The sequence below is a fragment of the Odocoileus virginianus genome, chromosome 20 (assembly GCF_023699985.2).
Source record: "Odocoileus virginianus isolate 20LAN1187 ecotype Illinois chromosome 20, Ovbor_1.2, whole genome shotgun sequence".
Taxonomy (NCBI): Eukaryota; Metazoa; Chordata; class Mammalia; order Artiodactyla; family Cervidae; genus Odocoileus; species Odocoileus virginianus.
This window is the reverse complement of record NC_069693.1, coordinates 2,526,773-2,539,638: the sequence shown is the minus strand read 5'-3', so window position 1 is coordinate 2,539,638 and position 12,866 is coordinate 2,526,773. Positions and strand designations below refer to the sequence as shown.

At 55.0% G+C, this 12,866-nt stretch overlaps 1 protein-coding gene across 3 annotated transcripts; it reads right to left on the bottom strand.

Moving 5' to 3' along the window:
- Nucleotides 1–428: 428 nt before the first annotated feature.
- On the bottom strand, nt 429–6,039 carry ZNF835 (zinc finger protein 835). Of its 3 annotated transcripts, none has more exons than XM_070451659.1 (3): nt 5,858–6,039; nt 4,650–4,857; nt 429–3,423 (listed from the first exon to the last, which is right to left on the bottom strand). In XM_070451659.1, exons 2-3 carry the CDS (start codon nt 4,814–4,816, stop codon nt 1,821–1,823), a joined length of 1,770 nt encoding a protein of 589 aa, XP_070307760.1. In that variant the 5' UTR covers nt 4,817–4,857; nt 5,858–6,039; the 3' UTR covers nt 429–1,820. The 3 variants fall into 3 exon arrangements, with proteins under 3 accessions (XP_070307760.1, XP_020743806.2, XP_070307759.1); XM_020888147.2 differs by having other exon boundaries at nt 4,650–4,744; nt 5,858–6,038; XM_070451658.1 differs by lacking the exon at nt 5,858–6,039 and adding an exon at nt 5,454–5,844 and having other exon boundaries at nt 4,650–4,744.
- Between the last annotated feature and the right edge of the window lie 6,827 nt (nt 6,040–12,866).

Sequence of the window (12,866 nt, the reverse complement as noted above, 5' to 3'; positions counted from 1 at the left end):
GAGGGGGTGGAGCCTGCGGCGAGGGGCGGGGCCGTGGGGATCGGAAAATGATATGATGTGCAGGGCAGGTAGCGTGGTCCTTGCGGGGTATCACCCATCAGAATTGAGGGACGCGCAAACAGACGGGCAATACTGGGCCTGGGCAGGGTCGAGACGTGATTGTGATGGGGTGTCTGAGGAGCAGCGTGCCTTCGGTGTCATGTCTGCATTCCCCCTTGACCTCAGGTGGGTCCCCTCTCCTGTTACAGGAGCATCCCTCATCTGTCAGCCCCATCCTCCAAATGCCAGACCCCAGAGCAGTCTTTCCCCAAATTTCTCTCTGGGTTGGCTCCTTTCTTTCATTCGCTTGTCATCCCCTGGGAGTGATCTGGCCAGCCTCGTAAATACCACCAATTCCCTGTCAATGAAAATAATCGATGAACACTGTGTAATAAAAATAGAAAAGAGTTTTATTTGAGTCAAACTGAGGACTACAACTCAGTAGACAGCCTCCCAGATCATTCCGAGAAATTGCTCCAGAGAAACATGGTTTTCAGCAGTTGTACGTATTGTCAGAACAAAACGTTAAACAAGTCAGGGATATGTTTCTTCAAGTTTTCAAGACAAACGGACCGCCATGCGTACATGATGCTTTGGCAGTATGGCTTTGGCACCTGAGAAGGAAGTATCAGTGATGCAGTACCAGCACTGGCGTCCCAGGAAGGGAGGCAGAACATGCTTTACTTCTGGTCCATGTGCCCTTGTATAATTAAAGCAGATGTACAATGCGTATTTGATACACCGCAAACAAGCTATTTTAGCTCAGTTCAGTCGCTCAGTCGTGTCAGACTCTTTGCGAACCCATGTGCAGCAGGCCAGACTTCCCTGTCCATCACCAACTCCCAGAGCTTGCTCAAACTCATGTCCATTGAGTCAGTGATGCCATCCAACCATCTCATCCTCTGTCGTCCCCTCCTCCCCCTGCCTTCAATCTTTCCCAGCATCAGGGTCTTTTCCAATGAATCAGTTCTTTGCAATAGGTAGCCAAAGTATTGGAGGATTTTAGTTAGAGTAAAATTAAAATTAACTCACATATAAGACAGAATGACTTCCCCATTTCTTTTAAAATCCTGTCCATAACACTTATCTTTATCTGAGTTATCTGACCCTTTTATGGGCTTACCTGGTGGCTCAGTTGTAAAGCATTCGCCTGCAATGCAGGAGTTCAGTGTTTGATCCCTGGGTCAGGAAGATCCCCTGGAGGAGGAAATGGCAACCCACTCCAGTATTCTTGCCTGGAGGCTCCCATGGACAGAGGAGCCTGGCAGGCTACTGTCCATGGGGTCGCAAAGAGTCGGACACGACTAAGCGACCACACACACACACAATTCTATGATTTTGAACCAGGGAGACTGGCAGATGTGGGCTTGATCTTGGCACTGGCATGTCAGCCTCAAGTGAGGAGAGAACCTCATGAAGCCTCTGAGAGACTCGCTTTCCTCACGGGCATCACCGGGGTGGTGGTATGTCTCCTCGCCGGTGCCAAGAGCCTGAGCACGAGGTAGAGAAGGTTCAGTGAGCCCCCGCCTGTAGGAGGTCCCCGTAGACCTCAGCCTTCATTCGTGAGCTGGTCCACCAAGGTTATGTACAGAGGATGAGGATCAGATGATTAGACAGCATCACCGACTCAGTGGACATGAGTTTGCGACCTCTGGGAGATACTGAAGGACAGGGAAGCCTGGCGTGCTGCAGTCCACGGGGTGGCCAAGAGTCGGGCGCGCCGGAGCGGCTGACAGCAACCACACTAGCACCGAGGCTTCTGCAGGCTCGCCGCTGTCAGGTCAGCAGGCTCCTCCTCCGGCCGGGAGCTCAGGTGTGGAGGAGGCTGCGGCCGTGGGGCCGATTGGTCCCCCTGCCTTCTTGCCCGCGGCGTGCGTCTTCTGGTGCCGGATGAGCGCGGAGGAGAAGCTGAAGGCCTTGCCGCAGCCGCCGCACTCGTAGGGCTTCTCGCCGGTGTGCACGATGTGGTGCTGGACCAGGTAGGCGCGGTTGCTGAACGCCTTGCCACACTCGGGGCAGGCGTAGGGCCGCTCGCCCGTGTGCGTCCGCCGGTGCAGCGTCAGCGACGAGCCGTGGCTGAAGGCGCGGCCGCAGTCGCCGCAGTGGAAGGGCTTCTCGCCCGTGTGCACTTTCTGGTGCTCGAGCAGGGAGGACACGTGGCCGAAGGCGGCGCCGCACTCGGGGCACTTGTAGGGCCGCGCGCCCGTGTGCGCCAGGTGGTGCTGCACCAGATGCGATCGGTTGCTGAAGGCGCGGCCGCAGGCCCCGCACGCGTAGGGCCGCTCGCCGGTGTGCGTGCGCCGGTGGCGGCTCAGGTGCGACACCTGAGTGAAGGCCTTGCCGCACTGCGCGCAGGCGAAGGGCTTCTCGCCCGTGTGGATGCGCCGGTGCTCAGTGAGCGAGGCGCTCTGGCTGAAGCGCGCGCCGCACTCGGCGCAGGCGAAGGGCTTCTCGCCCGTGTGCACGCCGCGGTGCTGCGCCAGGTGCGCGGCCTGCGTGAAGGCCTTAGCGCACTGGCCGCACGCGTAGGGCCGCTGGGCCGTGTGCGTGCGCTGGTGGCGGAGCAGCGCCGACGAGAAGCGGAAGGCCTTGTCACAGCGCGCGCAGGCGAAGGGCTTCTCGCCCGTGTGGATGCGCTGGTGCTCCCGCAGTGACGAGCGGCTGCGGAAGGCCTTGGCGCACTGGCCGCACGCGAAGGGCCGCTCGCCGGTATGCACGCGCCGGTGCTGCGCCAGGTGCGTGGGGCGCGCGAAAGCCTTGCCGCAGTCGGCGCAGCGGTGGGGCCGCTCGCCCGTGTGCACGCGCCCGTGCGCCGCCAGGTAGGAGCCCTGGCTGAAGGCCTTGCCGCACTCGGCGCAGGCGAAAGGCCGCTCGCCGGTGTGCACGCGCCGGTGCTGCGCCAGGTGCGCGCTCTGGCTGAAGGCGCGGCCGCAGTCCGCGCAGGGGAACGGCTTCTCCCCGGTGTGCGTCCTCTGGTGCAGCGTAAAGGCCGAGCAGTAGCTGAAGGCCTTGCCGCAATCCCCACACTTCCACGGCTTGCTGGGGCCGCCGCCCCCTCGCTCTGCCGCCGCCGCCGCCTCCACGCTGGCGGCTGCCTTCTTCAGGGTCCTGCGATTTCTTGGGGCACCGCGCCTCTGGAGGGGAGTCGGGGGGCTGCAGCTGGTCTCGGGGGTTCCGGCGGCTAGCTCATCCTGCTCGGGCACCCTGTCCCCGGTGGCGTCTTCCTTGCGGGCCTCCTGCTTCAGGCAGCTTTCCAGGTTCTCCGGCCCGACCTTGAACCCACCCTCGGGTCTGGGGGTTCCCCCCGACTCGGAGCTCTGGGGAGCGGCGCCCTCCAGGAGTGCTTCCATCCCGGCTTTCAGAGCTGCTGCCTCGATTTCACATCTTTGTTACGGGAAAAGTAGGGGAGGAGGAGGGGCGGGAAGACGGAGGGAGAGAGAAAGAAGGAAAGACAACGGAGAACCAAACCGGTCTGTCACCTGTCTCAGGCCGGGAAAGGGTCAGCGCAGGGGCTATCTACTGGCCAGACCGTTCTTTGTCCTGGGGCCACCCCGTGCATTCTATTCAACAGGACATGGAACAGGATCTCGGGCCTCTCTGATGCCAGCAGCACCCCCACTCCCCCCAGGAGCGACAACCAAAAACATGTCTAAACCCTGCTGCTAGGGATTCAACTGCGTCCATGCAAAATGCATACTGAAGCCCTCACTGCCGGTGCGTGCGAACGTGCTCACATGTGTACTAGGGGCAGCCCCCTGGGGCGGGCGGGCCTAGTGGGGGGCCATTCTGGGGGTGATGGGTTTCTCCTGGCATCACCCTCTGAACACACCCTTCCCTGAAAGACCCTGGATCCAGAGGGCCGTGTGTCTGCCCCCTGGGCTTGAGCCTCGGATGAAACTGTCTTCCGTGAAACTGGTCCCTGGTGCCAAAAAGGCTGGGGCCTGCTGCTTTAAGCTCTTGCCACATGTGTGCTTTTATTCCACAGTGAGGCTCCTGGAAGCAGAGACGCCAGGGCCCACACTGAGGCTGCGGGGCTCCAGAGCTTTCCGCCTTCCTCTCTCCCCTCCACTTAAAGTCACCAATGGCTCCATGAAAGCCTTTCTCTTCTCCGTTGTCTGCACAGCAGCCCCCCAACCTCAGCCTCTACCCCACCCTCCCCTGTTCTGAGCTTGCCCTTCTCCAGTCAAAGGCCTCCTCCCTGTTCCACAAACGACTCCAGGCATGCTCCTGCCACAGGGCCTTCGCACTGGCGTCCCATCTGCCTGGAAGGCTTGTCCCCCAGTGCAGGCCTCACGGAGGAAGTGATGGAGTGAGCATTCCGGGCTGTGAGCACCGCCAGTACAAAGGGCCTAAGGTGGGACCACAACCAGGGTGACAGAGGAAACGGAAAGGGGCTGGGCGCGGACGGAGGGCTGGAGAAGTGTGACCCGGGCAGAGAGCAGGGAGACTCTCTGACGTGTGAGGACAGGTGACGCAGGATCTTTGTGCAGGGTGAGAACTCTGCCGGCGGGAGCCAGGCTGGGCTGGTCCCAGTGTGGGGTCACCCCTCTGACAGCCCTCAGGTGTAAGCGGGGCCTGGCTGGGTCCCCAGGGCAGGCGGTGGTACCCACCTCGTGGGTTCGGGAGCACCGCGTCCCGTCCACGTCTCTTGGGCTCTGGCACCTGTCCCAGATGCACGTGCCTCCTGCGTGGGTCCAGCTGACGTCTGTGTGAGAAAGCAGCAGGGCCGTGAAGGCAGACGCCCAGGCAGACGCCGGACACAGGGTGTCCCCTCCATGTGCGTGCTGGGACGGCAGGTGGAGTCGGGGTGGGGCGGACCTGGGCCGGGCAGGTACACAAACAGGCAACCGAAGGGAGACACAGACATGCTCAAAGGCAGTCACATCACCCACAGACATACACTGGGGTGGCACGCGACCATACTGGGGGAGTGGCGGTTAACACCATGCCTCCCCTTGGCACTCGGATGCCCTTACACACCCATATGCTGTGGGCGACAAGGAGGCCGGCCACCTCACACACGCGCACAGCTCCAAATGCTCCTGCAGTCACACCTGCCCACGCACACACACGGCTACACACACGGCGAGTCACACTCGGCGGCTGCCCAACAGGCAGGCCCCGCCTGGGACAGCACCTGCGGTGGCAACCCATCACACGCAGAGTCATGCGGTGGGCCGCGCTTCACACAGGCCCAGAGTCACCGGTGTGCGGGGCCCCCCCACGCGCACACATACACAGACACAACTGCACACTCCTGAGGTCTCTCATAAACACCCCAGGCACGGCCCTCCACACGCAGGCGTGCTCAGGCACACGCAGACCACGCGGCTCCAGGCTGGCAGACACGCCTGCGGAGCCTTCCCGCACAGGTGCACACCCAGGAACTGTGGAACTATATACCTCACACCTACCCAGGAGAACAAATCCCACACAAGACCGACGCCCCCAAGTGCTCGAATTCTCGGGCAGAGGCCGCGAGGGTCAGGCACGTGCAAACCGACGGTGACCCTCGGGGACGGATTCACGAAGTCACACGCACAGGTGCACGGGCACCGAGTTCCGGTGTGACAGGCGGGCTCACATGCACGGTGACACACGCAGATACACGTCCGCACCGGGACAAACTGGAGCGGCACGCGGGGCAGGTGAGGACGTCCAGGGAACACACGGACACACACAGGGACGCGCGCACAACACCCGCACATGCGCACACCACCCCCGGCGCCCTCGCCTCAGGGCCAGCTTCGAAGGCCTCGGGCGGCTCCCGCCAAGCCTGGCGGGTTCGGGTCAGTTTCTCCACCGTCTCTGGCCCTACCTGGTCCATGAGGACCCCCTGCGGGCCCTCGTCCCGCGGTGGCGCGGACATGCAGGCCTCACGGGGCAAGGCAGCAGCCTCCACAGTCGGGCCCAAGCGCCGGGCCGACCCGCAGTGTGCCCGCGCGCCGGGAGAGCTGCGGCCCGCTCAGGGCTGCCAAGAACTACAACTCCCAGAAGGCGCCGCGCTGCGTCCACACAGCGACTGAGCCCCTCGCCCCCGTGCCGGCGTCACTGAAACTTCCATTCCCAGAAGGCCCTGCGTCAGCACGCGGTGGGATGAAGACTCTCAGCCTCTCCTGGAGCCCGAGGAGGGCGGGGCCGGCAAATGGGGGCGGGACCCCGCCTCCTTAAGGAGGGGGCGGAGTCCGCAGAGCCTCAAAAGACTGAGGATCAGAGAGGCTAAGTCAGTCACCCCAGGTCACACAGCACTGTGGTTTGCAAGGCACTGTTCACCATTAAGCAATGGAAGTCATTTGTCTCAGACGATTACTGTAGTCCCAGCTCAGAGCAGAGAAAGTGAAAAACTCATTGACGTGAGCTTGAAATAGGAGTCATTATTGGCCTGCCATTACTGTAAAGTACTTCTCTATAGAATTAGACTTCCTAAATTATTCTCTTCATAGGGTGAACCTTTGTAAATTATTCACTTGTCTATTAGAGAAGTGGGCACAAGCTCATTTTTAGATCGTTGGGAACGCAGAGAAACGTGTGAATGTACAATCATGTATGACATGACAAATGTATGTCACCGGAATCACAACTTCCTGTGAGACACCATATTACTTTATGTACTCCCAAGGCTGCCCATTAAACTGTAACACCTGCTTTTATTATTAAATTCAAGTATAGTCACTGTACAATATTATATGTTTCAGGTAGACAGCATAGTGATGCACGATTTTTGAAGATTATATTCCATTTAGTATATCGGAATATATATATTCCAGTTAGTATAAAATATTAGCTATATTTTGTATTTAGCACAATATGTGCTTGTAGCTTATTTTATACATAGTAACTTGTGTTTCTTAAGCCCATACTCCTATTTTACACCTTCCACCTTCACTGTCTCTGCTGGACCTGCTCTCTTTACCCTTCAAATTTTTATTTTGCTTTTAGACCTCCACAGGCATTGTGGGTTTCCTCCATTCTTCTGGAAGCTTCCAGCTCTGTTTGGTAAGAATACACCCAGTGCCCCTCCCAGCCTGGGCCTCAAGGAGCAGAACCTCCCTCCAACCTACAGACCCTGAGCATGAGATTAAAGGATTGTTCTCTTAAGCCACCAAGTCTTTTTTTCTTTTTTTTCTGGTTTAATTTTACATTTGAAGATTTAAAAAACATCTCTTACACATTCCATAAACCACACAGGTTTATGGGAGGAAGCTCAGAAGACAAGCATTTTTTCCTAATCACTAAAAAGCTTTTTTTCCCTCCTGTTAAAAAAAGTGGGAATTAATCCAATACAAGAAAGGACCTTTCTATTCAAGTACATGGTGTGGAAGTATCATGAAGAAAAACAATTTATTATGCTCATTATGTCATGCTTGTCAGAGAAAATGGTCTATGAGTAGAAAATGGGGCACAAAGGGAGGGCAGCATCTCCGCCCCACGGTGGACTGCACGGAGGGGCGCGTGTGAGGGGCGGGGGGTGGCTGGGGCTGACTCAGTTGGCCCGAACGTCTGGGGCCTGCCTCTTCTCCCCGTAGTGGCTGCTGGGACTGGTCAGACACCTCCGTGTGGCCCGCTTGGGCCTCCTCACCGCATGCTGGACTCAGAACAGTAGCACTTCTTATGTGGTGTGCTTTAGGGCTTCAGTGGGAATTGCATAAACCAGGAGCAAGTCACTGGTGTGAAGAACCGACTCACTGGAAAAGACCCTGATGCTGGGAAAGATTGAGGGCAGGAGGAGAAGGGGACAGCAGAGGATGGGATGGTTGGATGGCATCACGGACTCGATGGACGTGAGTTTGAGCAAATCTGGGAGATGGTGAAGGACAGGGAGGCCTGGCGTGCTGCAGTCCACGGGGTCACAGAGAGTCGGACAGGCCTGAGCGACTCAACAGCAAAGCCCCTGGATGGAGGCGTGACTCATTACTACACAGCAGTTTATTGGCAATGAGCTGACTGAGACAGAGGCAGGGCCAGAGACGAGGCTGAAGGGGTAGGCCAGGTAGTTCAGGGTGCTGCTGGCGGCGGGAAGAACCTTCCCCGACGGAGTTCCCTGGAGGGCCAGTGGTTAAGGCTCTGCAATGCCACTGCCAGGGGGCACGGATTCGAACCCCGATGTTGGAACTAACATCCCACAAGCTGTGTAGCGTGGAGGGGAAAAAAAGCTGGCTGACGTTAGCTGTTGGCCACATCTACAGAATAACTTCCCAGAAACATCTGAGTCTGATCCAATCCCTGGGTACCAGAGCCTGGCCGGGGTGACACGTGAAACTAACCATCACAGGAATTCTCCCGGGGAACGTGGGTGGGGAGAGAGTATGCAGAGAACTGAAGGGGAAAGAGAGATGAGATCAAAGTCAGCTCTCGGGATAGTTAGAAAAATCACCAATAAGCCTTTAAAAAAAAGGAAATCAGCCAAATGTAAACCAGGGTAGATACAGTTTGTTCTCAGTCACCTGCGGAGACACCATCCAGACGCGCTCACACGCACTTCTCAAACGAGGTGGCGCCAAGCCTTAGTGAACACTTGAGGGCGCTGTGGCGCCACAGAAAGAAGACTAAAATCCGCTCAAACGAAACCGTTTTCTTTCCCACCCCCCGCCCCAGAAATAGGAAAGATAAAAGATTTCCGTGGAAGGCTCTGAGGTCAAGGGCTAGGGGAGGAGAGGCAAAGAAGTCACTCTAAGCTGGATTGGGGTCCTCTTCCCCTTAGGCCAAGAGATGCGATGTTAGCACCCCCCTCTCCCGGACAGTAATCCTTGCAAAGGGGGGCTGCTGGAAGCGCAAGAAATACACTTGAAATGGGCACGTTTTCCCGAACGCAAATTTGTAAGCAAAGGGATACGATCCTCAAAAATCACCACGTTCCTGTACCCCCTCCTCCCCAGGGCCTGGGTCCAAGCGCACGGGGTGGGAGAGGGGATCAAGGCTGTCATGACGACGGTGGGACTGACAGGATGTTGTCTTTAACCCTCGCAGCGTGGGGCTGACTGGGTGATGATGAAGCTGCCGCGGCGCTTGGTGGTTAGAAATCCACGCACTTGCCTTGGGTGGGACCCGGGTTCAGATCCTGATTCCACTACCTCCTAGCTGAACGTCCTAGGGCAAGTTATTTAACCTCCCTGTGCCTAGTATCACAGATGGTGACTGCAGCCATGAAATTAAAAGACGCTTGCTCCTTGGAAGGAAAGCTATGACCAACGTAGACAGCATATTAAAAAGCAGAGACATTACTTTGCCAGCAAATATCCATCTAGTCAAAGCTATGGTTTTTCCAGTAATCTTGTATGGATGTGAGAGTTGGACCATAAAGAAAGCTGAGCAGCATAGAATTGATGCTTCTGATCTGTGGTGCTGGAGAAGACCCTTGAGAGTCCGTTGGACTGCAAAGACATCCAACCAGTCCACCCTAAAGGAAATCAGTCCTGAATATTCACTGGAAGGACTGATGTTGAAGCTGAAACTCCAATACTTTGGCCAACTGAAGTGAAGAACTGGCTCTTTGGAAAAGTCCCTGATGCTGGGAGAGACTGAAGGCAGGAGGAGAAGGGGACGACAGAGGATGAGATGGTTGGATGGCATCACTGACTCAATGGACGTGAGTTTGAGTAAGCTCTGGGAGTTGGTGATGGACAGGGAGGCCTGGCGTGCTGCAATCCATGGGGTCGCAAAGAGTCGGACACGACTGAGCGACTAAACTGAGCTGAGCTGTGCCTTGTCTGTGAACTGGGCATATTAGCTGTGGAGAGGAGCAAATGAATTAAATTTGTGACGTCTTCGGGAGAAAAAGCCGGATGTCTTAAGTACTTACTCCCCTAAGACATTAGTGTAACAGAAAAGCGATGATGTTGATTTACCAGGTGGCTGTTGTTTAGCCCCTAAGTCTGACTCTTTGTGACCCTGTGTACGGACTGTAGCCCGCCAGGTTCCTCTGTCCATGGGATCCTCTAGGCAAGAATACTGGAGTGGGTTGCCATTTCCTCCTCCAAGCGACCTTCCCGACCCAGGGATCGAACCTGCAACTCTTCATCTCATGCATTGGCAGGCATATTCTTTACCACTGCACCACTTGGGAAGCCCATATATGTTTATATCACATTACAAACACATTTATAATTATATAAAATACAGAATAAAAACTGGGGTTTCTTCATCCCAAACCTTTCCTGGGCTTTTTTATTTTAAACCTTTTTATTTTGTATCAGGGCTTAGCTGATTAACAAACCCTGTTGCGATCGTTTCAGGTGAACATGCTGTTGTACAGCAGAAATTAACCCAACCTTGTAAAGCAATTGTACTTCAATAAAGCTCTTTAAAACAGTGGAAGGACCAATGCAGCTGGGGCGCCAGTGGGGTCAAAGGTCTGGGGGCTCAGGCTGTGGAGAGAGGGGCTCGTCAAGGTCTAGGAGCTGACCTGGGGACAAGCAGCTGAGGTCCTTTGCAGAACGAGATCACTGTGGGGACATCAGGCCCTCCGAACGTCAGGGAGATTTCCTTCATCCTGCAACCATGACAGTTACTTAGTAATAGTTCGTGTGTGCGTGTTGGGCACTGCACAAGTTCTCAGACCTGGGGGTCAGACTGAACCTCCCCCCCACCCCCAAATTTCCTACTCCAAGGTGATTTTCACAGGCCACTGGCTTTTCTTTATAGCAATTACTGACAGCCCAGCTTCACAATATTACTTAGCAATGGGCCGTGTGTGTGTGCTGGGCACTGGCGCAAGTTCTCAGATCTGGGAGTCAGACTGAACCGTCTCCCCACCCCCTGAATTCCCTACTCCAAGGTGATTTTCACAGGCTACTTGCTTCTTTACAGCAATTACTCACAACCCGGCCTCACAAAGATCTTCTGTCAGAGAAAGAAATGTAGAGAGAGCGAATGTTGAAAATGTGATCTGCTGGAACTGGTAGCTCCTGGGGCGTCAGACAGATGTTAAAATATTGCAGATTTAAAATATCCAGGTGAAAAATGATAAAGATGATCCTATTGGCAAAGCAGAAGTAGAGACACAGGCATAGAGAATGGATACCACGGGGGAAAGGCGGGGTGGGATGACTTGGGAGATTGGAATTGGCATACATATGCCATATGGATAAAACCGATAGCTAATGAGGACCTACTGCAGCGCACAGAACTCTGCTTAATGCCCTGTGGTGATCTAAGTGGGAAGGAAAGCGGAAAGGGAGAGGATCTACATATATGTCTATGTGTGGCCGATTCACTTTGCTGTACTGCAGAAATGACCACACCATAAAGCAACTATACTCCAATACAAATTAATTACAAAATAAAATGAAATAGCCAAGGTGCCTCGGTGCACAGTTTGGGAACCATTGCTATATTCCCCTCCCAAACGTGTATTCTCAGCATGTAAAGAGATTATATGGAGGAAGAAATGGCAACCCACTCCAGTATTCTTGCCTGGGAAATCCCATGGACAGAGGAGCCTGGTGGATACAGTCCATGGTGTTGTGAAGAGTCGGATACGAAGGAAGCGATTTAGCAGGCATGCAAAGAGATTATATGGTGTATAAGGCTTGGTGATCATGCTTTTTATCCTTTAACAACACATAGCAAGAACTATTTTTTCTTGTCATTAAGACTTTTTTTTCTGCAATGTATTTAAATGGCTGCCAGTCTTTGGGCCAGCACTTTCTAAAAACGTTGACTTTATTCGCTGTTACTATATTTAACACCCACATAGGTTCATTCAATACCACCATCACCACCACAATCGAGATGCAGAATGTTTCCACTACCCTCAAACCCCCTGTTTCCCGCTTTTATAATCACTTCCTGCCTTGTCCCCTAGCCCCTGTCAACAACCAATCTGGTTGCCGTGTCTATAATTTCGCCTTTCCCAGGCTATCAGACAAGTGGATCAGAGACATCTTTAAGAGGATGGAATGTCCTGGTTGCCAAGGTAACCTGCACCAGAAAGTGCCACTCAATCAGAGAAAGGAATTCAGAAATCAAGAGAAAGAATGTACACAGTGATTTATTTCTTGGTGGTGGTGGGAGGGGGTAGTTAGATCAGTCCCCTCCCCTGCAGCTCATGTCATGCTATGTCGCTTCAGGCGTGTCTGACTCTCTGTGACCTCATGGCCTGCAGCCCACCAGGCTCCTCTGGCCATGGGATTCTCCAAGCAGGAAAACTGGAGAGGGTTTCCATGTCCTTCTCCAGGGGATCTTCCAGACCCAGGGATCGAACCTGCATCTTTTGCATCTCCTGCATTGCCAGTCAGGTTCTTTACCACGAGCGCCACCTGGGAAGCCCTCATGTCAGGGATTCCTAACCCTCCTCTGTAGCTGAGGTGAGTTTCAAGGTGAAATTCCCTACAGGCATCTCTCCAGGGCCACTTCCTCACTGATTCCTGGGGTGGCCGCTGCTGCCCGAGCCTGCACAGAACAACCTCTCTTTACGTTAGACGTAATCTCCACGCACAGACGTCTTGTGGCTTTCCACTGTCAACTATCAGTACAGACTGTCACTTGCCATGGGTGCTCGCCACCCACCTCCGCAGGGATTAAATCGGGTGCTGCTGCAGCTGCTGGCCTTCAGCACCGCCTGAAAGGCGTTCAGGGCGAGGAGCAGAAGCGAGGCGCTCTGTGCTCTGGGAAAAACTGGCCGGACAGGCCTTCAGATAGATACACGCAGGAGCTGAGTTTATGAGCCCAGTTCTTGTAACGCCTCAGATCTAGAAACTCACTGAACTCCCTCATGGTGATGGCTGCTTCTCGTAACTAGCAGAAGGCCTCACCAGACTAGCAGAAGCCTTCTGGGAAATCATGTGCTTGATTGCATGCATTCCCCCTCCACCAAAAGCACGTCTATA